At 34.4% G+C, this 24,606-nt stretch overlaps 1 protein-coding gene across 1 annotated transcript in view; it reads left to right on the top strand.

Annotated features, from left to right (window-relative positions):
- Positions 1-24,606, top strand: part of SKAP2 (src kinase associated phosphoprotein 2) — a 241,129-nt gene that overhangs the window by 210,714 nt on the left and 5,809 nt on the right. The window contains exons 11-12 of the mRNA XM_014067803.2: positions 2,030-2,113; positions 16,582-16,694. Of these exons, the coding sequence (XP_013923278.2) occupies positions 2,030-2,113; positions 16,582-16,694 (197 nt within the window). The remainder of the gene's footprint in view (positions 1-2,029; positions 2,114-16,581; positions 16,695-24,606) is intronic.

Genomic DNA, 24,606 nt, shown 5'->3' with positions numbered 1-24,606 from the left:
TTATTTAAGACTGTGATGCCCACTGGAACAGTGGATTCCCCATTGGACATCAATGGATCTGAATGTTCACGGGATGTGACTAAGGAATGAGAAATTGGTGTCCCAGACTGTAAAATAGTCTTGTCAGCTTTATTAACATGTAACATGAGGAAGCTGTTGTACTATTCTGCATTTTCATAGCATTTTCCTTTGTGTGAAGTGAGGTTATTTTATCTATATAAAAACCTCATCTGGTGCTATAAGGTGGTAGGCCTACTGTGGCCCACCCAGTGAGTCTCATTGTTAGAGTTTGCAAGCTGGATTCCCCCATTAGATTCAACATTAGATTCAGCTGTAGAATGAAGAAACCACTAACTGTTAAATGAATTGTAAAGTGAGCACACCCAGTTACATATTGTACTTTGGATATTATTATCACAAACTACTTATTCATGAAAGCTTTCTTTTAAATGGACATCAAACCATCTGCTCTGCCTTAGAGCCCAGCTAGTTGCTAAGAGAGGCAATCAGATCAAATTATATTAGATGAAGCTATTCAGTCTGAATTGTAATACTCAGTCATGTTACTAGCTTCTAACTCAATTGTTGTGGTCCAAGAATTGTGACATGGTTAGTCCTGTAATAATACTCTTGAAACTGAATATTAATTATGAGTGGGCTGTTAGTTATAGGAATTGAAGCTAGGTGCAATATTGTAATGATAATTAAGTCATCCTCAATATTTACAGATAATAGTGTGCTCTTTATTAATTATGTGAAATACTTGTTCATAATGATCAGTAAATCATACAGTTAAATAAATTGATGGTTCTCTGGAATCAGATGAATTGCTTCTGAATCTATCAATGTGTCAGCCTTTCTAAATAGTACAGACAAGAAACCAATATCATGACTATTGATATTTATCTATACTATAGCCTTTATCTGACTGTTGCCCTGGCTGCAGCTCTTCTTCCTTCTATCTCTCAACAATACTCCCACAGTCCATTCTACCATCCCACATTTATAATAACCTGATTATTGCATACTTTGTGACTCCTGTACTCTACAAAACAGCATTTTGTGGTTAGAGTCAGCTGGTTCACAGATTTTCTCAGCACTGATGTTGGAATTTTTCCAAGTATTTCAGTATATCAAGTACAGACTGTTCTAAAAATGGAATCAGGTGTAACCACAATTCAGAGTAAGAAAATTGTGTGATCAAGCCCCATTAGGAGTAGAACAGTATTGGGTCTAGAAATCACTTGATGTGAATAGCCATGGTCTAAAGCTTTTAGTGTTTCATTCTTGATGTTGAAGATTAATTTGTGTTGATTTAATTGTACAATTTGCAACTTGATAAAGCCTTCCATACATATTTATAATTTAAAAGAGGGGGGAAGGCTACAAGTATGTCAGTTTGATGCAGTTCTGCCAAGAGGTAAATTGAAATGACCTGATTCATGCAGTATTTCAATGAATAATAGGTTGGTGGGTTCAGAAATTATGGGGATGGGCATGAAACTGGGCCAAACTTTGAACTCTGCTTTAGTCAGCAAAATGTCTTGGGCAGCATCGTTTTAAAGTGCTAGAGGTTATCACCATGTGAGTACAGAAACTGAAATAAAATTTTGGCTTTGTGAGAATGCAGTAGGAAAAATAACCTTAGAGGACATATATAGATTATAAGCAAATTCAAACTGAAAACAACTACTGGAAACTTCCAATATGTTAAACCTGACTCCACAAGGAAAATCTAACACCATCTGTAAGAGACCAGGTTTGGGAAGGCTGACCTGTTGGCAATTAGAATCTACTTTCTCTCTTTAGAGAAAACAAATAGTTGTAAATATGCTATGGACATTTTTTATTCAAAATGTTGATATTTGAAGTTAAGGGAGAATGGTGAGTATTTAACACAGTTAAACATGTTCTGAAATCTCAGAGAGATAAAATGTGCACAAATGAATTATTGTCTTGATCTTTTCTAAATGATCTAGGATTAAAATTCTTTAAGGTAACTTTTATGTTGAACTTTTTGTATCCACAGAAGACGCAGCAACAGTAGCTGAAATGCCAGGAAAGAGTGAAGAATCAAAGAAACAAAGTCAGGATGCTGTAAGCAGTATTTCAGGTGCGTTGGATGTGGTGTCTATATTTGCTTTTGAAGACTTGTCTTCCCTCTTAGCATAAATAAAGATATTTGAAATTCCAGAAGTTTAATCATTCTCCAGTGGCACAAAAGCTGAGTGGGATTTGGTGGAGGGCAGAATCTGAATAGCCCCATTTAGGATGCATGAAAATTGCTTGAGAAGGATTTATAAAGTAAGCCAATTTATACAAGGTATTCCTTTCTGAATTACTTTGTAATGACTCAATTAGCTTTCATTTCTTCACAAAGGAGATTTAGCTGCATAAATTAGCTTATCATCATTGAGGATGTGTCACTGCTAAAGGACAGTTTATAGATACAACATGCAGTTGCTGTCAAACCTATAAGAATGTAATATAGACATCTGTGTATACTTTGTGCTTGAGCAGAACAGACTTCTGTCATTCAGAGACTAACAGGGGACAACAGGTTGCCCAGGGGACCAACAATGTAGACATCTCTGAAAAGGTCATCTTGACACAGGCTCTGACAATCGACCCACAGCTCTGTCTTCTTTGATAAAAATCAGATAAACTTAAGACCACTAATTGATCTGCAGCCTGCTTAAATGTTGGCCATGCATATCTTCATTGCATATGATTATACTGCAGAAAGCAAATGAACCGGCCTAAGAAATGCCAGGCTCCAATGACTGCAGAAGGAAAGGTGATGGCGATATGAAAATTAGAAGGGAACAGCACTACCCAGGAATTGTAGTTGGGGGGGGGGGGGCGAGGGAAGTCACTGCTGTCTTTTGTTTGTGTTAGCAAGTTGCCTTGGTGTTAATCCACACTAAAGAAGGGAGTTGGGGAACTGGATCAGGTACTCTAGAGTAGGACAACTTTTCTTAAAAGTATACTAACATTTGCTTTACTGGCATTACCATTTAGATACTTGGCTGACTTATGGATTTGGAAACCCAACACTTATTCCTTATCGAAACACATCCAAATCCCAGACATCAGCTGAATGCCTAGTGTGCTTTGTCACTCTGTCCTGAAAGAATGAACCTGAGGTTATCTTTTTCGTCATACTTGCTCCACATCATTCTTCCACTGCTGTCAGAGAAAGGGTGGATGAGGAGTATGTTCAGGAAATTTCTTCACTGTACCCTTCCTGTTGTAGCATGTGGAAAGGAAACAGGCCTGACTTCCGGCCTCTGGCAGGAAACTATATGAACAGGTTGTTGTGGACAGTTTAGGCTAATGTTTGCTGCAAAGGAAACAAAGTTTTAAGTCATCAGATGTTGCTCTTAAAATGGACCACTACAATAGGTTAAGTAATATTTCTTATCATAGAAAAGTTACTCCCACTACTCCTCAAAACTTTTTGGAAACTTGGCATGCATTTACATGAACACAATATCAGCTGGCTTTACTTCAAGGCCTTTAGAACACAAAGCCTAAAGTCTATTCAGAAGTGAACTAAAATATCATACAACAGAGTATTTAAGCATCACCTAGAATTTGTGATACTCCTGACAGTACCTTCTTCTTGTGGAACACCATGGTTATCCACTTTGCCTTCCTCAAAAAGTACCAAAAGATAGTTCTGTTTAGATTCTATGTATTCAGCCACTATAGGATTGTCTTGATTTCAGTAGGTCTTAATCTGTGTAGGATTGGAACTTCAGTGAACCGTAAGCATGAACTCTAAATAGTGTACATCACTCTTTCATAGAAAGGTTGTGCTAGGTAATAGTCTGTAGCCTCTAGGATTTCTCTGTTATTTATAAGGCTAATCCTGATAAATTTCAAATTCAACAATTGGATTAAGTTCTAGATCAAATAAATCTTGATAAATGGTGTTACAGTATATTTAGCAAGTTCAAACAAATGCTATTTGTTGCTTTCAATGGGTTTGTTTTAAACAATCTTTTTATAACTTAGCAGATATATGCTGCAGCACTGAGCTATCTATTTGTCAGTTGGCTTAGCATAAAGAATTAGATAGATTTAAAATATCAGCTCTTTATATATTCTTGGATTCTTTAGGAGTACCATCATACATCGACCAAAGAGCCACCATTTTAAACAATAGTCAGGAAGCTCACAAACCAGTATGATATGGTAGTTCTTTTGCAGTGGGATATACACAAATGAAATGAGAATACAGTTCCCAGAAAATTGGCAAAGGCTGAAGGATTTTGGAAGTTATTATGTCAGCATAACTGAAGGGTTCAGATTGACAACAATAAGTTGAGAAAATATGTCTCTTTGTTCAGCTCTACATGTAAAAGTCCAATTCTGATGAAAGTATAGCAATTGTATTGAAATATATTTATAGAACTCTTCTAATTTTAATAAATTGCTTGGAGAAATTCTTATTGAAAAATAAGTATTACAAATAAGTAGATAAATACACCTATCCATTATTGTCAATAGCTGCTGATGGATTTGTCCTTAATTGTCTAATCCCATGTTTAAAAAAATCTAACGTAGAAGCAACATCTTATTTTTCTGTATCATCTTCATAATTTTTATTCCTTTGCTGTTAACAGCAGATGGGGAATGAGGACCATGTAGAATGAACTTTGGAATACTTGCAATATAGATTTTGTACTGTTGCACTGCATAAATAAAATAGGTTTGTTAGTCTTTTAATTTGCCTTCTGGCTCTTTTTCTTTTTCATTTATACGTTTTGTTAATAATTAGCTATTAGAAAGAAGAATGTAGAAAGCCTTTCTTTTAGAAACCACAATGTTGCCCAAATGCTTGATGTTTTGTAGGTAAAATGTTTCATTTTCAGTTAACAAACAGAGCAAGAGTTGGATACCATTGTATCTTACCAATACCCATTTTAATGTTTCCCCCTTGAAATTTTTTTTTTAACTTTTATTCAGGTATGCAATGCTTTTTTCAATCCTTATGCTTACATATTATTTAGATGTCTAATTTTTCATGATGTAACTGAACAGATAATTTCTTGCAAACTAATTGACTTTTACGTTGATGCTTCTTTGTTGTGCAAGCTATAAAAATAAATGTAAGCCTTTGTTCCAGTTACTTCTAAAGGAAATCTTTTAATTAAAATGTTTTGAATAATTGTAAATTAATTAATCTTCCTTGTTTTGACTGCCTAATAAGGGTCCTGCAAACTGAGGCACAACTATCCATGTGTGTGTAAATATTCTTCATTCTAGATATAACTATGTATTTATATTACATTCCTGTAATTCTGTAGTCCTTCTTCTGTATGAACTAAAAAGCCCAAAATGCCATAGCTTACCAACAAAGAATTGCCGTATTTTTTACTCCATAAGAAGCACCTGACCATAGGACACACCTAGATTTAGAGTAGGAAAACAAGAAAAAAAAATCAGGCAGAGCCTGAGAGGACCACAAATAGGTGTGCTTTCATGTGCCAGCTCTGCCTATGACACCTGCACTGCAGAAAAGAGACAGAAGAGACAGGGTTTAGCATTGTAAAAGGTCCCCGCCACAACAACCCAGCTGCTATTCACAAAAGGACCGGCACCGGGCCACCATTGTGGACTCATGAGGTAATACACTTCACGGTATGTGATGCAATATTTGCTCCATAAGATGCACAGACATTTCCACCCACTTTTGGAGGGTTTTATGGAGAGAAAAATATGATATATATTTAAAGCCATAAAGTAAATATACTCCCTTTATTTATTTATCAGCATAAATACAACAAAAATATGATGGTTTATATACATGGAAGCAAAGAATTGGTTGTTATGCTTCTAACATTGGAATTGTAAGGAGAATTAATATGATGCTTATTTGGCACCATATCCTCTCTATATTGCGGTCTTAAAATGACCAAAATCCTATGAGATTGTCACATTTTTTTCTCTTTCTTATGAATTCTCAGGCAAGAAAACATGCCATCTGATAAGACCTCAATTTCTTAAAGTGGAAAAAAAAAGACTTTTGAATACTTATGCTTTAGCATTTACAGCCTCACATGAAATTATATAATGCCTGAAAATATTGCTGACCCTGTTTGAAAGTAGTATATATTTCAGCATTTCTCAAGTTACTGCAGCTGTGATAAGATAACTCTAACTGGATTCCTTACAACTCTTCTAATTCTTATCCAGTGCAAAACTTTAAAATGTTGAATCACCATATCAGAAGTTCCACAAACATTCCAGAGTGCCCATTTCTCCCAACATCTGTGGACTGACATTCGTCCAAATATTATGCTAATTACAGCTGTTGTATAAAAATAATATATAATCAAGCTTAATTTGCCTGCACATGGTGTTGAAAGTGTGACCTGTCTGTATCATAAAATATTAATATTTTGTCTTAACATTTTTATGAGCTGACTTTTAAAATCAAGTGGACACAATAACATATTCTTGAGAGCATCATAATAATTATTTCCCAACATGAAATTCACTTTGGACAATAGTTTGAATACTTCAAATAACCTCTGCCTCCAAACATCTAAACATATAATGTTTTACTCTGAAGATTGGTGAGTTAATAAATGATATTTTCTTCCTTTTCCTTTTCTGTTGGGTTGGGGGAGAATTCTAGGTATTATATCAGATGAACTCATTCTAACCTTATTTAAGAATGTGATTCTTTGTTTTTTACATTAAAATTTTTCATCCAAAATAATTGGCATACACTAGCTTCTGTTTGAGTATCTGTATGGTACATATACATACGTATATAATACATAGCCAGAAGACATGAAAAAGTACTATCAAAAATATAGCAGTGCTAATCAATTTTTTAAAAAAGTTGAACAATTAATAAACAGATGACATTTGTAGAAACTAAAAGCATATCTATATTTTATTTTATTTATCGCATTTAGAAACTGCCCATCTCACTCATAGACGGACTTGGTGTGATGTTTGGTTAAAAAATATCAATATAGCTCAGGCTTTTAATCGTATAAACCATCTATTGTTCCATTCTCTTAGTTTTAATGTAACATACAATAATAGTTTTACCCTTAAGGTAAATTAATTATTAAACTCTCTGTTGTGTTTTTGCATGATGTTTGTGTATGTGTGTGTATCCCAAACGTGCTTTTTTTTTCCTTTGAAGAAATTTTGCTTCTCATCCAAGAAGCTTCTTCAGCTCTGACTGGATGGTGGAAAAGCTGAAGAAGTTCCTTGGATGAGAAGAAAAACATCTTAAAAAAAAACAATCCAGTTGCTTCTTGAAAAAGCACTTTTGAGACAACTATGACCTGGATGGCTGAGAATCTCCATAGAGGTGTGTGTGTGTATGTGTGTGTGTATGTGTGTATGTTTATTTGTTTGTTTATGTGTGTATGCATGCACCTATATGTCTTGAACAACTAGCATCTTTCTTTTTTCTTTTCCTCTTTTAAACTATTCTTTTCTCCTGTTATATTTCCCTCCTGAACAACTTTTTCTTTGGATTAGAATGGTGGAAAAAATTATTCAGTCTTCACATCTTTTTCAGTTCACGCCTCTGATACTGCTTCACTTTGCTTTCCCTGGCCACTAAGCCTCATTAAAATCTAGCACTTACTTCTGAGTAGACATATGCATATTACTCTGTGCAATCTTGCTAAAGGAAAAAAAAGCAGCATGATATACCAATTACCATATTTTTCGGAGTATAAGACGCACGGAGTATAAGACTCAGCAAGGTTTTGAAGAGGCAATTTTTTTAAAAAAGTAGGTAGGTAGATAGAGGGATAGAGAGGGAGAGAAAGAGAGAGAAATACAGTAAGTGGGTAGGGAGAGAGTGAGTAGTTAGTTAGGTAGGTAGATAGGTAGGTATATAAAGGGATATATATATATATATATATATATATATATATATATATATATATATATATATATATATATATATATATATATATATATATATATATATATATAGAGAGAGAGAGAGAGAGAGAGAGAGAGAGAGAGAGAGAGAGAGAGAGATAGAGATACAGTAGATAGGGAGAGAGAGAGTAGGTAGGTACGTAGATAGATAGGGAGGGAGAGAGAGAGAAATACAGTAGATAGGTAGGGAGAGAGAGAGAGTAGGTAGATAGGTAGATGTTTCCAGGTGTATTTATCCATGTGCTGGAGAAGGAAATGGCTGACAATCTGCAGCACCTAAGACTTTGTGTCTGCTGGCACAGCACTTGATCAATGTAATTCTCATCAATCAGTTAAAGAGCTTTCCAAAAGGGAAAAAAAAAGTTTTTGCACTCTGCAAACCTCCCAAAATGGCATGAATTTTCATAAAAATGGGCCTTTTTTTAAAAAAAAGGCATGAATAGCCTTGGGGGGGGGGCTTGCAGAGTGCTCCTGGGGGGTGTAGAAGCAAAAATGAGCAAAAATGGCCCGTTTCTGCAAAAATGGGCCCATTTTTGTAAAAACAATTGCATGAATAGCCTTATGGAGGCTTATAGAGGGGGGCTGATCCCCTTTCCAGGCGGGTATACATAAACACCCACACAGGAATGTGACACTTCTAGTGTGTTTGTACTGTTAACTGGCTATAACTTTGGAGACTAATAAAATTTGGGATATAACACCCAGTTTTTATTTTTGTAATAGGCATTTATATTACATTTTTGCCTTTGGTCTACTCAACATTAAGGCCAGAAATCAAAATTTTTAAAAAAGTTCTTTCTATCTCTGCATGTTCCATATATGAAACTGTATTAAATGGCTCAGAGCAATTGCATTTTGCATTAATTATAATAGAAATATACAGTATATAATCACCATTAGATTTATAATCACATTTAAGGTTGATACCTATCTGAATTAAAGTGATTGTCTGTTGCTCTTTTAGGTTTGCCATATCCCAATTCCCTAAATGAAGGCAGCCTGGTATGCATATTATGCAAATCCCTGTTTCATTATGCAAAGTAAGCATTTTCTACCAATTGCTTTGCGTTTTGCTCCTGGCATATGTCACCATATTTGAAGAAGGAATGTTGGATGCCAGGAAAGAGTCATTTAAATCATCTTATGCTTTATTCTGAGCTTGAAAGCCAAAATCTTCAAGCAAGGTTTCCTACTGCTTTTTATTTATTCATTGAATTTGAATTGCATCATAGGAAGACCTCCGTTACCTCTCCCCTACCCAGTCCATTTTCCTGATTGAAAATTATTTACAGACTAATTAATTCGAACAAAGAGCAACATATAGAAATGCTGTGGCCCTTTCTTTTGACAGATGAAAACTTGAAAGTTACTCTAACATTTAAGTCTTGATTAGAGAGTGATGGCATTAATATGTTTATACACAGGAGATCCTGTTTGCAGAACTTCTGCATCACATCTGGATTCACTTCAGGAACATGATAAAGCAGAATGGGAAGAGATGTCAAAAATGTTAACCTACACAAAATTCCATGGAGAAGGATGTTATTTTTCTCCTCCCAAATTCTTGGCAGGTTTTTATCAAAACCTTGTATATTTAGAAGGAAATGAATTTACAATTAGCAGAAGTAACGTTTAGAAAGCAATTTCAAAGATTTGTACCTAGAAAAGTATTTTGTTTCAACTGGAGACTTCGATGAAATCACTTAGAAAATGAAGTTGGTTGTGTTTTTTTTTAAAGTATAGATGAGCAAGACTCAGCACCAGTTTCTGAATCAATTCTGGAACAAGTCTAATCCATTTGTATCCAATAAATTTTAATCTTTGGTCATTTTAATATTACCACAAAAAATAAACTACTAATTATTTGCAGATCAAGATAATTTGTATAGAGGAAAATGATGAATCATCTTGATTTTATTGTGAAATTATTTGGCCACATTTCCTAAATCAAAATACTCTCTTTAAAATATTGACTATATAAAATCATAAGATCATAGGGCTGGAAGGGAACTTGGATCTAGTCCAACTCCCTGCTCAAGCAGAAGCCCTTATTTCCTGTAGCAATAGAGAACCTACAATTCCAGAAGACAGACTGTTCCACTGGTTAATCGTTCTCCATAAATTTTTCCCCACATCCCAAAAATCTATTTGTCCCTCTTGATGTTTCCCTTACAGACACATAGTAATTGAGATGGAAGTTCATTCCTAAGAGTTCTGTGAGGAACATGCATAAGCGCACAAAAGTGCCTACCGGCCCTGTCCTAATGCCCCTATTTATGAATTAGATGTCCTGGTTTGAGAGAATATTCGCACGGCAGCCAGAGTGATTCCTTGGGTTACAACAATGTTTCTCAACCAATTCCTCACAAGTCTAGATGGATCAAAAGTTCAGCAACATTATTCCAACATTCCTAGTTGGACAAGAAATAATGGTTGGAAACTGATCAAAGAGATAAACAACCTGGAATTGAGGGTAAACTTCCTAACAGTAAGGACAATTAACCAGTGGGAAAGCTTGTCTTCAGAAATCATGGCCACTCCATCTCTGGAGGTTTTTAAGAAGAGACTGGACAGTCAATTGTCTGAGATTGTATAAGTTCTTCTGCTTGAGCAGGAGGCTGGACTAGAAGACCTCCAAAGTGTTCCAGCTCTGTTCTGTTCTATTCTCTGTTCTGGCTTGGAGAACTGACAGGCCAATATCGGCAGAACTTGGCAAGGAGTCTCAAAGAGTCACAATACAATTTGCGAACTAATAGTCTCCTGCAAAATCAACTCCCCTTTCTTCTGGGAGGGGCCGTTCATCATCTGGCCTTATCCCTAGTCGCTCCCTGTTCTTTATTGTTCCCTTCATCTGGCAACTCTGTGCATGCGTACATTGGGAACAGGCTCCAGCTGTTCATCTGCCTCACTGATATCTGACTCTGAAGGTAGCTGATCATTGGCATATGGTTCTGGCCCGCTCTCTTCCTCTAACACAGAGTCCTCATCAGAATCGTCCCCAGATTCCAGGACTGGCTAATATTCCTCCCCAACCTCCTCACTCTCCGAATCTGCTGCCAGTTTTGCTGGCTGCTGGCGGGCCACAACAGCTCTCTCGGTATTTTTATCTGTTGCTTTCATTGTTTTCTACAACGAGAAGATGGTTAAACCAGACTTTTCACTCCATGCCATTGGGGATACTCTTCTTTCTGCCTACGCTGCTTTCACAGTGTCTTTTTACCCTCTTTATTTTTGCGGCAGCTTCTGTAAGATAGGATTTCCTGTACTTTCTCCTCTTCCTCTTCTTGCTCCTCAAGGTCTTTTGCAAATGTCGCTCAGATTCTCTGCTATGTTTGGTCAGCCTTTTGTCAGCTTCAGTGTTTGACTTTGCCTTTCAGCAATGAACAGGAACTCTTTTGCTTATTGGTTTTATAGTCTTTCATCCAGAACCTGAAAATGACATAGATAGCACTTCTTACTCTTCTCCCAAGCTGAGATAACTTGATCTAAAATAGTGTTTCTCAATTAAGCAACTTTAGTTTGTGTGGATTTCAGATTCCAGAATTCTCCAGCCAACGTGCTGGGAACTGAAGCCTACACATCTTCAGGCTTCCAAGATTGAGAAACTGTAAGATAATGAGTGGCCTGGAGAATTCATGGCTTAGGATGGACTGGAAACCTGGATCTACATTCCTAGTCCAACATTTTACTGATGCACTATGCTGGCTGTCTTCATAATTTTTATTTTCTGAGAGACAAAGATTGTTCAAAAGAATGACTTTAAGGTACACATTAAAAGTTGAGAGTCAATTTTTAGCCCATGCATTGGGCTACAACACTAGATGTAATGTCAGTTCTCTATGGTTTTTATAATTGATGTAGAAATTCTGAGGCTTAAGGAAATGCTAATTAAGATCTCATTTAGGAAAAGATGCTTGTTATTTGATATGAACATGATGATTTAGATGGGCTTTTCTGTATTGTGGTTTGTGTAGAAAAAAAAATTTCATTTGGTTTCTTTTTCATTTAAGATTTAATATGTTTAATGTGACTATCCTCTCACTGTATATTTCCAAATGTCTCCTTTAAATTACAACGTATATCTGGAAGGACCTGTAATATACAAAATTTTGAAGTAGTTCAGGTTAATAAGAGTTACTTTAGATCTCTTGTTTTTTTATGTTAACATTCTCAACTATACATAAGACTTGAAGATTATAAACATTTAAATCTTACTGCTTCCTTGAACACATGAAAATGGCACAGATGAGAAAATGATTCTTCTCACACAATCATCTTGTGAGATGGTTAGGCTGAGATTCATCACTGCACAAAATAACTCACTGACTTCCATGTAATTAATAAGAATTTGAATCTGCATCTTCCCAGTTCAGCAATCTATCAAGCCATATAAATTAAATATATCTATTAATAACACTGAAAATAATATTAAAATAATTATTTTAAAGCTGGTTTAAAGTATTTTAAACCATTTTTATTTGCTAAAACCTAATGAGGAGTGTTTAAGTTCAAAATATGGAAGCATTTGTCTTCTGATGTCAAAATGATTTCAGTTTAGGCATGAATAATCCCAAAGGAATATATACCTCATAATTTTATTTCAGGTAAGATGTTAGCCTCTAAATTTAATAAATAATAAATAATGAAGTAAAGTAAAATATAAAATAAAATATTAAAAACTATTTTTAACTAAATTCCACTAGCTTTCACCATTGTTCCACTGTCAAAGAAGTTCCCTATCAATAACCTCAATGATTATAGATCAATGGCAGTCATTCCTATCATCATGAAGTGCTTTGAGAAATTGGTCTGTTGCCACATCACTTCTGGTCTTCCACATACATTTGATAAACACCAGTTTGCATACAGAAGAAATAGAACTATCACTCCCCAAACTGCTCTGACTCATCTGAAACATAGATGAGTGTCTTAAAATTATGGACCCTGGGCTTTCTTATTCAGTTTGCCTTTGAATTATGGATTTTCTGTCTGGCCGGGCCCAGAGGGTTGAATTAGGTAATCATATCTCCTCAGCCCTTATTCTTAACACTGGTGCACCACAGGGCTACGTGTTGAGTCCCTTAACTCTATACTCTATGTACATGACTGCATTTCCATTCACACCAGTAATACTAAATTTGCAAATGATACAACAATGTGGGACTTATTTTGGGGGGTGAGGGAAAATGAGTCTGCCTATAGAGATGAGGTGGACCGGTTTCTTTTGTGGTGTAGAGACAATAACTTGGTCCTTAACACCAATAAGACCAAGGTTTTTATGTGTATGTATTTTGATCCTGCATTTTCAGCATTTAAGAGTTAGCTTACAGTATTAGACTGTAAAGGTTTCAAATTATCTTGTAACTGTGTTGCTTGTGATAGAGCACCCACAACTTCTGAAGGCAAGCTATTTCATTGGTTGATTGGGCTCACCCTTAGAAAATTTCTGATTAGTCTAGGTTGCTTTTCTCTTTGGTTAGTTTTCATCCATTGTTTCTTGTTGTGGCTTTTGGTGCTTTGGAAAATAGATTGACCCCCTTCATTTTTGTAGGAGCACCTTAAATTTCCTGACAGAACAATTAATCAATGGAACAACTTGTCTCTAGAAGTTGTAAATGATCCAACACTGGCAGAAGAGATTGGATAACCATTTATCTGAAGTGGTGTAGAGTTTCCTGCCTAAGCAGGGGGTTGGACTAGAAGACCTCCAAGATCCCTTCCAACTGTATTATTCTTTTCTATTGTAAATACTTGAACAGTGCTATTTATTGTGAGTTGGACTAAAAAGAAATTTCTTAAGGGTGAGACCAATCAAGTTGGCCACGCCTACCCAGTCGGTCATTAGGACAGAGGACCGGTTGTTAAATTATTTGAATCCCACCACTGATTACCGAAGGAATAGTTCAGACATCCAGCCCCTGGTTATCAATGAAGACCAAGTGGCTCAAGTGGCCAGTTTCCAGTTTTTGGGTGTTATCATAAAAGAGAACCTGACATGGGGCATTTATACATTGCAGCCCTGGTCAAAAGCACCCAGCAGAGATTATACTACTAAAAATTTTTCAGGAAACAACAACTGAATGAAAAATTGTTGGTGATCTTCTACCCCTGCAACATAGAGATTATTTTAACTTACTGCACTTGTGTATGGTTTGCTAATTGCACAGTGGCAGATAGGACAGCACTCCAGAGGATTAACATCATTGCACAGAGGATCATTGGTTGCCGTCTCCTCTCTTTGGAAGAGCTTTAAAGTTCCTGCTGCCTTAAGAAAGTTCAAAACATTCTTAAAAATCCATCTCATCCTGGGCACCCTTTTTTTGAACTATTATCTTCTGGCAGACAGTACAGAACAATAAAAACAAGGATAGATAGGTTGAAAAACAGCTTCTATCCCACAGTAGTAACTATACTGAATTCTACTATATAGTGTAATAATAATGCAGAATCAAAGGTTTTCAATTCACTTGTATAGAATGGGAATGTGTGTTTTATTTTTATAGTTTTCTTATGTATTATGTACACTGATGATGGCATTTAATTTTGTTGTATGAGGTACAATGACAATAAAGTAAACTAAATTCAGAAATTCCACTCATAACATATAAGGGTCTCAATGGCTTTTGTTTCAAATTAGCAGTCTGGTTTTTTGTTCTTGGAACACTTAATTTAATTTTGATTTTGTATTTGTATTAAAGATTATGGCTTGTAAGGAGACTCTTTCAAACAAGAGCCAATCATGATTTTATGAATAATATAACCCAGCCAGTTAAGTTATGCATAAACACACACATGCACACACACACAAACTTACTCTCAGTTTCTGTCCTGTTTTTGATCATAATTTCTTATTTTATAACATTAAGTTGTAAAATCAGTAAGATGCTCCATATGTTCATGATTGGGAATGTTTTTGAATCCTTAGGTAATTTAACCTCCTGCTATTAGAAACAGTTTCATAATGAGGTCTTTGTCAATTTTACTTGGAGATGTCATAGATTCACCTTGGGATCTTTTGCATGCAGAGCCTTTGGGATCTTTTAGGATATTAGACAATTTCTAGAACTCATCTGAAAGTACAAATATGCCTACCATTTATTCTTGTTTTACCATTTGAAATCTGTGAAGAGGAGATCGGAAGGGATCAGGATATGTTCTGGTTTCCATAGGTTTTTTTTTTTTAAAAACTTTACTCTTAAGTTGCTAATACATCCTAATAAAGTATGAAATTGTGTGTGCATATGTTTGGATAATTAACATAGGATGAACAAATTTCACTAAAAATAATAATTGTCAAAAATGAACCATGACTGCGCAACTGATCCTGAGCGCCCTCTAGTGTTATACAATGGCAGTTTAAAATACACCTTTTTGGAGCAGTGTGATCAAGTTATTTTATCATTTTATTTATGTATTTGTTGTTGGAGTAGAATTGAGGTGTTTCAGTACAGACATTTCACTATGTCTCCCTATGAATCATAATGAAGGAAGTAGTGATAGAAATATATATTACATTCCAATACATTAAGAAGTAGTGAAATGTAAATATAGCTTTTATTTTATGGGTCAAGTGTACCATCTATATGACCAAAAGCTCTAAATTTCTGAAATGCTGTTTCTGTCATATATGGGAATGATTTTTCCATATGTAGCATTTTCCATCTTGTGCAGAATGCTGTACATAACAGTGGAAGGAGAGTCAAATGACATGAAAATAATATTCTGTCTATTAGCAGAGGGATATTTTGCCTCTTTAATAAAATTAAAACACCTTCCCATATAATCTAATCAATTGCATGATCCTTATCTTTGAGCAAAAAGATACAGACAATGAATACATTTGCACCCAGTCTGGTTTGTGTAACCCTATCACAGCTGTTTGCCTCATTGAGGATCGCCTGCATTCTTGGTGAGTTAACTCAGTCAGTTCACTTCTTATGGAACGGAAAACAGGAAATTGTCTGCCATGTGTGTAGAAGCTTCCAGTAGCTTTTAGTGGTATTGCCTTCTGGGCTCCAGTAAACGCTTCGGTGCATGGTATGCATATGACAAAGCATTTATTATGCTGTTATGGTGGCATTACAGAACAAACAGTGCTAAAATAATCTATCAGTTAATGGTCTGTATGGCAGTTTGAACACAGCACATTCATTGTGCTTATTTCTCAGAAGGATGAGTTTATATCTAAAGAGTGTTGCATATTTTTCCAGAACTTAATGTCATCAGCTGTTGCTGACACAAATAGATTTATTTTAAAAATGCAACTTCAGCAAGGTTCTCTCTACAGAAATATCTACAAAAGTTTTGTGCTAATTCTTAAAAAGAGTGAAATTTTCAAAGATTTCATCATCCCTCCTCTCAAAACCCAGACTTCAAGGAAACATTTATTTCTCTATGTTGCCAAATGATTTTCTAATGGCAGCATCAGTGTTTTTCTTTTTATGTGTGAAAATGAATACAGTAGCAGTGGCAAAGAAGACATGTAGCTAAGTTTGCAATAGAAAAGAAGCTTTTTTTTGTGTTGCGCTTGTAAAGAATAGTAAGGACCAAGTAGATGTACTCTTCTTTTTTTTTAAGCCTCTGAAAAAAAAAGCTTCATCAGAGCAGCAATCAGGTTTAAAAATCTAATGTATGCATCTTTTTCTTCCCCAGGCAATAAAAAAACCGATTATGTTAATTTCTATCAAGGTTTATGGGATTGCGCTGGTGATGTTCCTGATGAGCTGTCATTCAAACGTGGTGATGTTATCTACATTCTCAGTAAGGTACTGTATTCAACCCCTAATAGATATGGGGAGATAGTTGAAATTAGACCAAAGGGAAAAAAAGAGAGCAAACTTCAAGGTCGTCAGGAAATGGGCATTTCCTTTGCATCTTTCACACTCAGTGAGAAGTTCCTTGCACATTAATTATTTTGTCAATTTAATGTAACCACATTTGAAGTGTTATTGTGCAACAGGAATTGTCTTTAAAACGTATTTATCTTTGTTTGGAATCTTGGTTACCCACCACTAAGTAACTTCCCGCTGAGACAATGCTCTTATTGCTTGTAAAATGTAGCTTTGTCAATATACTATGGAGTGGATGTGAATGTATATGTTTTACTTCCTTTTCTTTGGTACTTCTTGTACATGCTGATCTGAGGTGCGGGGGGAGGAGAAGAGAGGGAGAGAGAGATTTATATTGATAAACTTTCATAGTTTTGGCCTCAAGAAGAGTCCAGGTTCTCCATGTGTATGCACATGGGTGTTATATGAAAATTTATGTTTTTCAAAGTAGCAATTTCTTCTTCCTTTTAGTAACCACACTTATCTCCTGCATTATTATTATTTTTTCCTCTACGTTTAAAACTTTTAAAAATTCCTGCCATACCAAGGGCTAGAGGTCGCTCATGACATCAGATCCCTGCAGGTTTTCATCCAATACATTACTAAGAATTTCAGCTGCTTCCAGACTAATATTTTCATAATATTCTCTGGGCCATGCCCTTTGTAATAGTAAACTGCAAAATGTTTTCCACTCGAGGTAAGAATAGCTAAAAGTGATCCAAAAAGATATAGGGTTACAAATAATAATTTGATAAAGAATTTGCTCTGTTTGTTGTCTAACAACTAAGTTACTCTTGTGTTCTACTAACTCCACGGTCTTCATGTATCATATCTGTCCTCCTGACACTTCTTAGATGAAAAATTATTTTAATCCCATATTACAGATGGAAAACTGGGCCAACAGAGTATGTTACTAATAGAAGAAGTTGATGCAAAATTATTTACATGTAAAACATGTCTTATCTACTTATTTTGCATTATTTAATTCATTACGTGGCTGCTATGCCTAGAATGAGACAGAACAAACTTTCTATATGATATTTAAGAAGAAGCCCCTTTGAACAAAATGGGATTTTTTTTTTAAAGAAACAATACATTGGATTATATTTTAATGTTTAGCATTCAAGTTTGTTACTTAATTGAGTAAACTAAGGGCTAACCCAGTTTAGAACACAGAACATAGAAGAATAAGTTTGGAAGGGACCTTGGAAGTCTTCAAGTTCAACCCTCTGCTCAGGCAGGAAATCCTACACTATTCTGGACAAATATTTATCTAGTCTCTTTGTAAAAACCTCCAGTGAAACCCTCCAGTGATGGAGCTCTCAAACTTCTGGAGGTAAGCCGTTCCATTGGTTAATTGTTCTCACTGTCAGGAAATGTTTCCTTAGTTCTAGTTTAGATCTCTCTTTAAGAATCTTCCATCCGTTACATCTTACTGCCCTTAGGTGGTTTGGAAAATAGTCTGAGCTCTTCTTCTCTGTGACAGTCTTTCAAGTGCTGGAAGACTGCTATCATATCTCCCCTAGTTCCTCTTTTCATTAGATTAGACATGCCTAATTCCCTTGTTTGTTGTACTGTTTAGCCTCAAGACACCTTATCATGTTTATTGCTTTTGTCTTTCTAGGATTTAAACATCTTTTTAATATTGTGACCACAGCTGGATGAAGGTATTCTAACTGTAGTCTCACCAGTACAGTGTAAAGTGGTATTATTACTTTACATGACTTTGAAACTATTCCTCTATTAATGTAGTCCCAGATAGCATTAGCTTTTTTGGCAGCTGTAGCACACTGCTGACTCTTACTAAATGGTGGTCTTCCAGGACACTTAACATCCTCTCACAGTTACTACTGTTAAGGCAGGTATCACCTATTCTATACCTGTGCATTCGGTTTCTCTTGCCTATGTGTAGAAGCTTATTTTTCTCACTCGTTGCATTTGTTGGATATGGCCCAAGTGTTCATATCTGTAAAAGTCCTTCTGAGTCTTCAGACTAACACTTTATGTATTAACTATCCCCCCCCCCCCTCTTAGTGTTGTCTGCAAATTTGATGAATTCTTTCATCCTGGTCAGGGCTGTCAAACTCACTCACTGTCAAACCCAGAGGTGTCACGTGCTGGCCATGCCCACACCCAGTTTGGTGAAGTGGACAAACGTCCTGATATCATCACATGACACCACTGTGACAATGAGAGTTTGATTCCCCTGGACTAGGTCATTTATGAAGATGTTCAAAAGCACCGGCTGAAAGGCAGAATCTTCAATTCCATTGCATGCTTCCTTCGATGTAGATCTAGTTTCATTGAGGATTGATTTCATGCTGACTATGATTGGTTAGCCAATTGCAAATCCATCTGGTGGTGGTACTATCTACCCACATTGTTGTGCCTTACCAAGATTAGGCTATGATCTACTTTGTCAAGTGCCTTACTGGAAACTAGGTAAACTACTTCCCTAGCATTTCCCTTATCCACTAATTTAGTCACTTTATCAAAGAAGGCAATAAGATTTGGCTGGCAAGATTTGTTTTTTTTTTACAAATGCTGACCTGTGGTAATATCTTGTTTATTTCTAGATGGTCTTGTAACTAATTTGTAGGTTTCTTCTAGTAAGTAATTTGTAGGTTTCTTGTAATTAAGCTCCTTATTTTTTAAAAGTATTTTTATACCATTTTTAATGGTAAGATTCATTGTTATTCAATTCAGGATTGAAAATCTTCCATTATAAAAGGGAGTATAAATTGAAATACTCTTGGTTTCTAATTTGCCTAAATGTATTTAAAATCTTTGTCTTTTGATCTAGATCTTTGCAGTTTGGCTACATTTTATGGCCTGCAGTTACTTAATTTCTAAAACTGAAAAGAAATTTAAATCAAAATTCAACCTTTTCCCCAGTTTGAGTATTGCTGTTATAAATGCTACAAAATACAGACTTTTATCATCTCTGAATTTAGGAAAAAAAATGTACAGAATAATAATTTATCCAATTTTGAGAGTTAATAGCCAGAGAAAGAATTTAAGAGTACTGTTAAGGTAAAATAATATAAAGCCTTTGAAGCTTAAAAACTTGATCAAACATTTCTTAAAGCTATCAATATTTCTTAATATTGACAGCTTTAGCTTGGGTGTTTTTTTAAAAAGAAAAATAATTCTTTACCCCATCTAGTGGTTGACAATTAGAAGTGCACTTGTTAATGTGTGGCGTTAAAAATGATGTCAGAAATTTAACTTGGGCTTCATCTTAGTTATTACTTATTACCACCTCATCATATATCAGACATTTATTGACATTAATTCCAGTAAAATCTTACTCTCAAGGAAAAGTAATAAGCATTATATGATGTAGGAAGAATAAAATATAAATTAAAATATAAAACAGGTACAAATAGTATTTCAACAGAAAAGAGTTAACAAAAGGAGTCAAAATATATTTATGGCTTAGCCAATAACAACTTTCTAGAAAGTTCTGCCAAAGTGCTAATAGATTTGGGCATCTTTATTGGAAAATTTATCTTGTTCCAAGTTACTCTAATATTTATGATAATTGTACTTTGATAATGAAAAAAGACAAAATCTTGGATAGCTTTTTAAAAATACCACATAATGTTTTAAGCAAGCATAATTTATAGCTTCATTTATGAATCTGAATACTCACTGAAAATAGTACAGAATTTATATTTTAAATTCTGCAATATTGCACACTAAAGTTTTCTCATAGTAATTGGATTCCTGAAAATTTGTAAAATGTAGTGGTTATTGTAGTATTCTTTTTTAAATTCTTCATTTTTTAAATAATCTCTGTATGTTCATTGCTGAAACAATATATATTGTAGTCTAGATTAATTGTAATAGTGATTATAGTCAAAAAGTGTTTTTATTAAAACTTTATACCAGTATGTTATTGTGATTGTTTTCTCTTGATTTTTTAATGAAGATATTAACTTCTAATAATTCCATAATTCTTTAATTAAACATCCACATTTTTCAATTCATGGAGGAAAGCAGCTAAAGTAATTTTGCTGAAACAAGGAATCAGAATTCATTTTTAAAATATAGCAATTAAATTAATTATTTGATTATCCTTTTATTTCTTATTTAAAGGTCAAGTATCAAAATGGAACTACAGGGGGAAACCCATGTCATGATTTTAGTGGTTATATGAATTTTTGTTAATAATTATATCTTAAGACTCTTAAAAAACAAATGCAACTGAAACTGAAAAAGCTGATTCTACTTAAAATCCTGTTTCCATTTCCCAAGCAGTGCAGCTATTTGGTAGTATATAGACTTAATTTTCACTATAAATGTACATATTGTCAAGATTTCCTGTAATTTTATTATGAGTATATTATGTGAGAAAGTGGAAGATTTACTCTTGTCAAGGTCAAGATGATCTTAGTTTGTAAATTTGACCAGTTTCATGTGCCGGGCACATACAATTATAAGGCAACATAGTTGTTATTTTCATTCTTTTTGTTATATAACTGAAATTGAGGTTTGGGCATGTATTTCATATAATGTTTACTCTAGAAAGCCATCATTTGCACATTTACTTTGAGAGTAATAACCTTTAACAAAAATGCTACTTGCCATGACTCAGATAATATGGCTATCTGTAGAGTTTTGACATATAATATTGTATTGTTTTTTACTAGAAGTATTTGGTTTTGTCAGGACTAGCTCTGAGAAAAATCAAAATAAATCTGCCATCTTAAATTTTGTCTAATAGAATCATAGAAATCTATTAAAATACTCTATAGAAGAAAACCTTGATTTTCATTTATTAAATGCAGTTGCAACATTGCTTTTTTATTTTGGACTGTATCTGAAGTATATATTGAAATAGCGTTTTGAAACAATTGTGCAGTAATTGAGTAGAAATCATGATCATGTATTTTAGTTTTCAAATAAAGTAAATTGCTTGCCACTTTCAAACCATCCACTATCAGTTATCTGATAAACTTTCCAGATACTTGATAAATTTGTGCATTTGGATTATAGGATTTTTAGTACATATCTAAAGCATTTAAAGATACCATAATCAGTACTGAATCCAAAATTTTCAAAATGTATTTTTAGATAGTTTCACATAAAGCTTTCTAATAGCAAGTGAGTTGCATTTCTTGAATCTGTGATTATACTGTATTCCAGAGCTAAATATTCATTAAGTATTTTTCTGTTTGTCATACTCATTCAATTTGTCATACATTTTAAAAATTATGCGAAACTTTTCATGTTCCAGCATGATATTGAATCAAGTATTTGCTTGATTTGATTTGCTATGAATCACCTTTGCTGCAGTCTTAATCATTTATAATCAGGCAAGATATAGAATGGTGAAAGGATATTTTGTGAATGTTTCTTGGAAGTAAATCTAGTATTATGCAATTTAGAAATTGTAGTCCATCAGTATCTTTAATCAGTTCCTTTAATGGAAATCAGTGGAGCTAATTTAAGAGAAATACTGAATGGAACTAAAGCTTCATGTAGTTGGATTTGATCCATTCATTGTGACATGCTGTTTCATCATGCAAGTGCATACAAAATTACAAGTATGTATTTAATACAGAGGACTTTCAATGGAAAGATTTTTACAGAACAAGGAGGAGACTCTAGGAGGACTTTGTAATATAAGACTTTAAATATTAGGATAATATCACTCCAATTATTACTGTCCTTAAATTTGAAATCCTTCCATTGATGATCATAAGTGTGTGTGTGTGTGTGTGTGTGTACACACACATGTGTTTAAACATCACTTTAGAGGATTCTCATAGATGTATTCTGGATTAGGAAGTGACCAATTGAAATAGATTAATAATAGCAAAATTACATTATTTGAGTTTACTATAAGAAAGAGGAGTTTAGAACCACCTCTTCCAAATTTAAAAACATTTTTCTTCCTTTTCTTCTACTAACTTTTTCTCACATGCACATTTATTGTTAAGCAATTCATTATGTAGGTCTTTAATTTCTTTCATGGTTACTTTCATACAATAAAGCATTACAGTGCTTCTAGATCTTGATAGAATTTCTCCAGAAGGAGAAAGAAGCTTTGTGTTAGTAATTACCTAACATTGTTGGGAGCTGACTGCAGGCTTCTTCCCAGTGATAACAGAATAACCACATAATGCAGCTTCATAGTACATGATTAATAGAAAATAATTACACATCTTACAAAGGAATGCAATAATTCTTATAAATTGACTGGAATGGTTTCATGCAGATTAAAGGACTCTTCATTATTTTATCAGTCTTTTTGAAGCTGAATCAATTGCCAAAGCTGTAAGAAAGAGCTGATGGGGAGAGTACACAGTATATCTACACGTACAGAAGTTTATCTATATCTGAATAGAATATGAATAAATAGGTTGTATGTGAGATTCGTACTATATTTGTTATTCATTACAATTAAATATTTGACTCTTGAGACTGCCTGATATTTAAATTCAAGCTCCACCCTAAGCATTTTTTTATTTTACCAGTGATATAAGCAATTCATGATTTCTTAAATGAACTTAATGCTCTTAAGGAGCTGCTTCATAATATACATTATTTTGACTCTGAACATTAAATTGTAGTAAGTGATGACATAAATCTTGTTGTATTCTGATTGTTCTTTAAAATATTAAATCAATATTTTAGACAAACATTTAATAATAATCTATGTCTGGAAATCTATATTTTGAACAGTATATAGAATATTGAAATTGCAGCAATACTTGGGTTTTCTCTAGAGGTGACTGTGGAATTCTGTTCATTTATATTTGTGTGTGTGTTCATATGCAGAACGGGCATATAACTCTGAGGGTAGCTACTAGCCAAAATCAGTTGCCTTTTATTGTTGCTGAAAGTAATGTATACATAAAGATGCTATAAAAGTGTGGTTAAATTGATTTGTAAGTGCATACAAAAGTTAAACACATTCTAAGAAAGGGGTGTAAGCAAATTAACTAGTTAAAAATGGATGTCTCTATAGTAATGGCAGTAACCTAAGGCTAAAACATTACATTTCCAATGTAGCAGTTCATTTTTTTCCCTTTCCTACTTGCTTATACTTCATATGCTTTAATTGGGATTCAGATTGCTAGTGAGGTTCATATCAAGAATAATAATGATAAAGTAAGATTTGAGTGTCTGAAGCCTATCTATAAATTAGCTTCTGATACTATTACACTTCCATTACCATAATATTTAAAATCGGAGAAGTGCATTAAATTTAAATATTCTTTAATAGCAAGATGTTTTTTGGGAGGGGAGCAGGAGAATTTAGTATTTTAATTTGAGGTTAACCTCCTAGAGGTGGTTTTCCTATCACTGTCAAAATATGTTGTTTATAAATTTCTGAAATATCTACATGGGATATTTTCATTCTGTCATGAAAAGTTTTAATTATCCCTTAAGTAAAATAGCACTCTACAGAAAGTCATGATTGCTCTTTGCTCTATTCTCCAGCACACATTTACAAAAAAAAAAAAGTTATTTTGGAAAGCTTCCTTGGCAAGTTTCCTCTAGCACAGGTGAAGACTGGCATTATGAGTGATTACTTGCACTTTAAATCTGTAGAGAGGTAGATTGTGTATTTAAGCAGGCTAATGTGGAATGAAACATGTGTTTATTAAACAAACACGCACAGCTGGAACATCTGAACTCCCTGGTGAAACAGCAAGTGCCTCTTTGCCTTTAAGGGTTTTGGCCTCAGAACAATCAGTCCAGCAAGAGTCATTCTTACTGTAGCTGGTAAGCAAGCTTGCTTGCTGAATTGCACTGGTGAACTAGCATCATGTATAGCCACAAGGGAATAAAGAAGTCAAGAGTTTTTCTTTGGAGCTGCTCTTTTATCCTGATG

This window comes from Thamnophis sirtalis, unplaced genomic scaffold, assembly GCF_051295495.1.
Source record: "Thamnophis sirtalis isolate CommonGarterSnake01/CBP01778 unplaced genomic scaffold, rThaSir2_p1.2 scaffold_4, whole genome shotgun sequence".
NCBI lineage: Eukaryota > Metazoa > Chordata > Lepidosauria > Squamata > Natricidae > Thamnophis > Thamnophis sirtalis.
The sequence above is the reverse complement of the archived record's forward strand: the minus strand, read 5'-3'. Positions and strand labels throughout refer to the sequence as shown.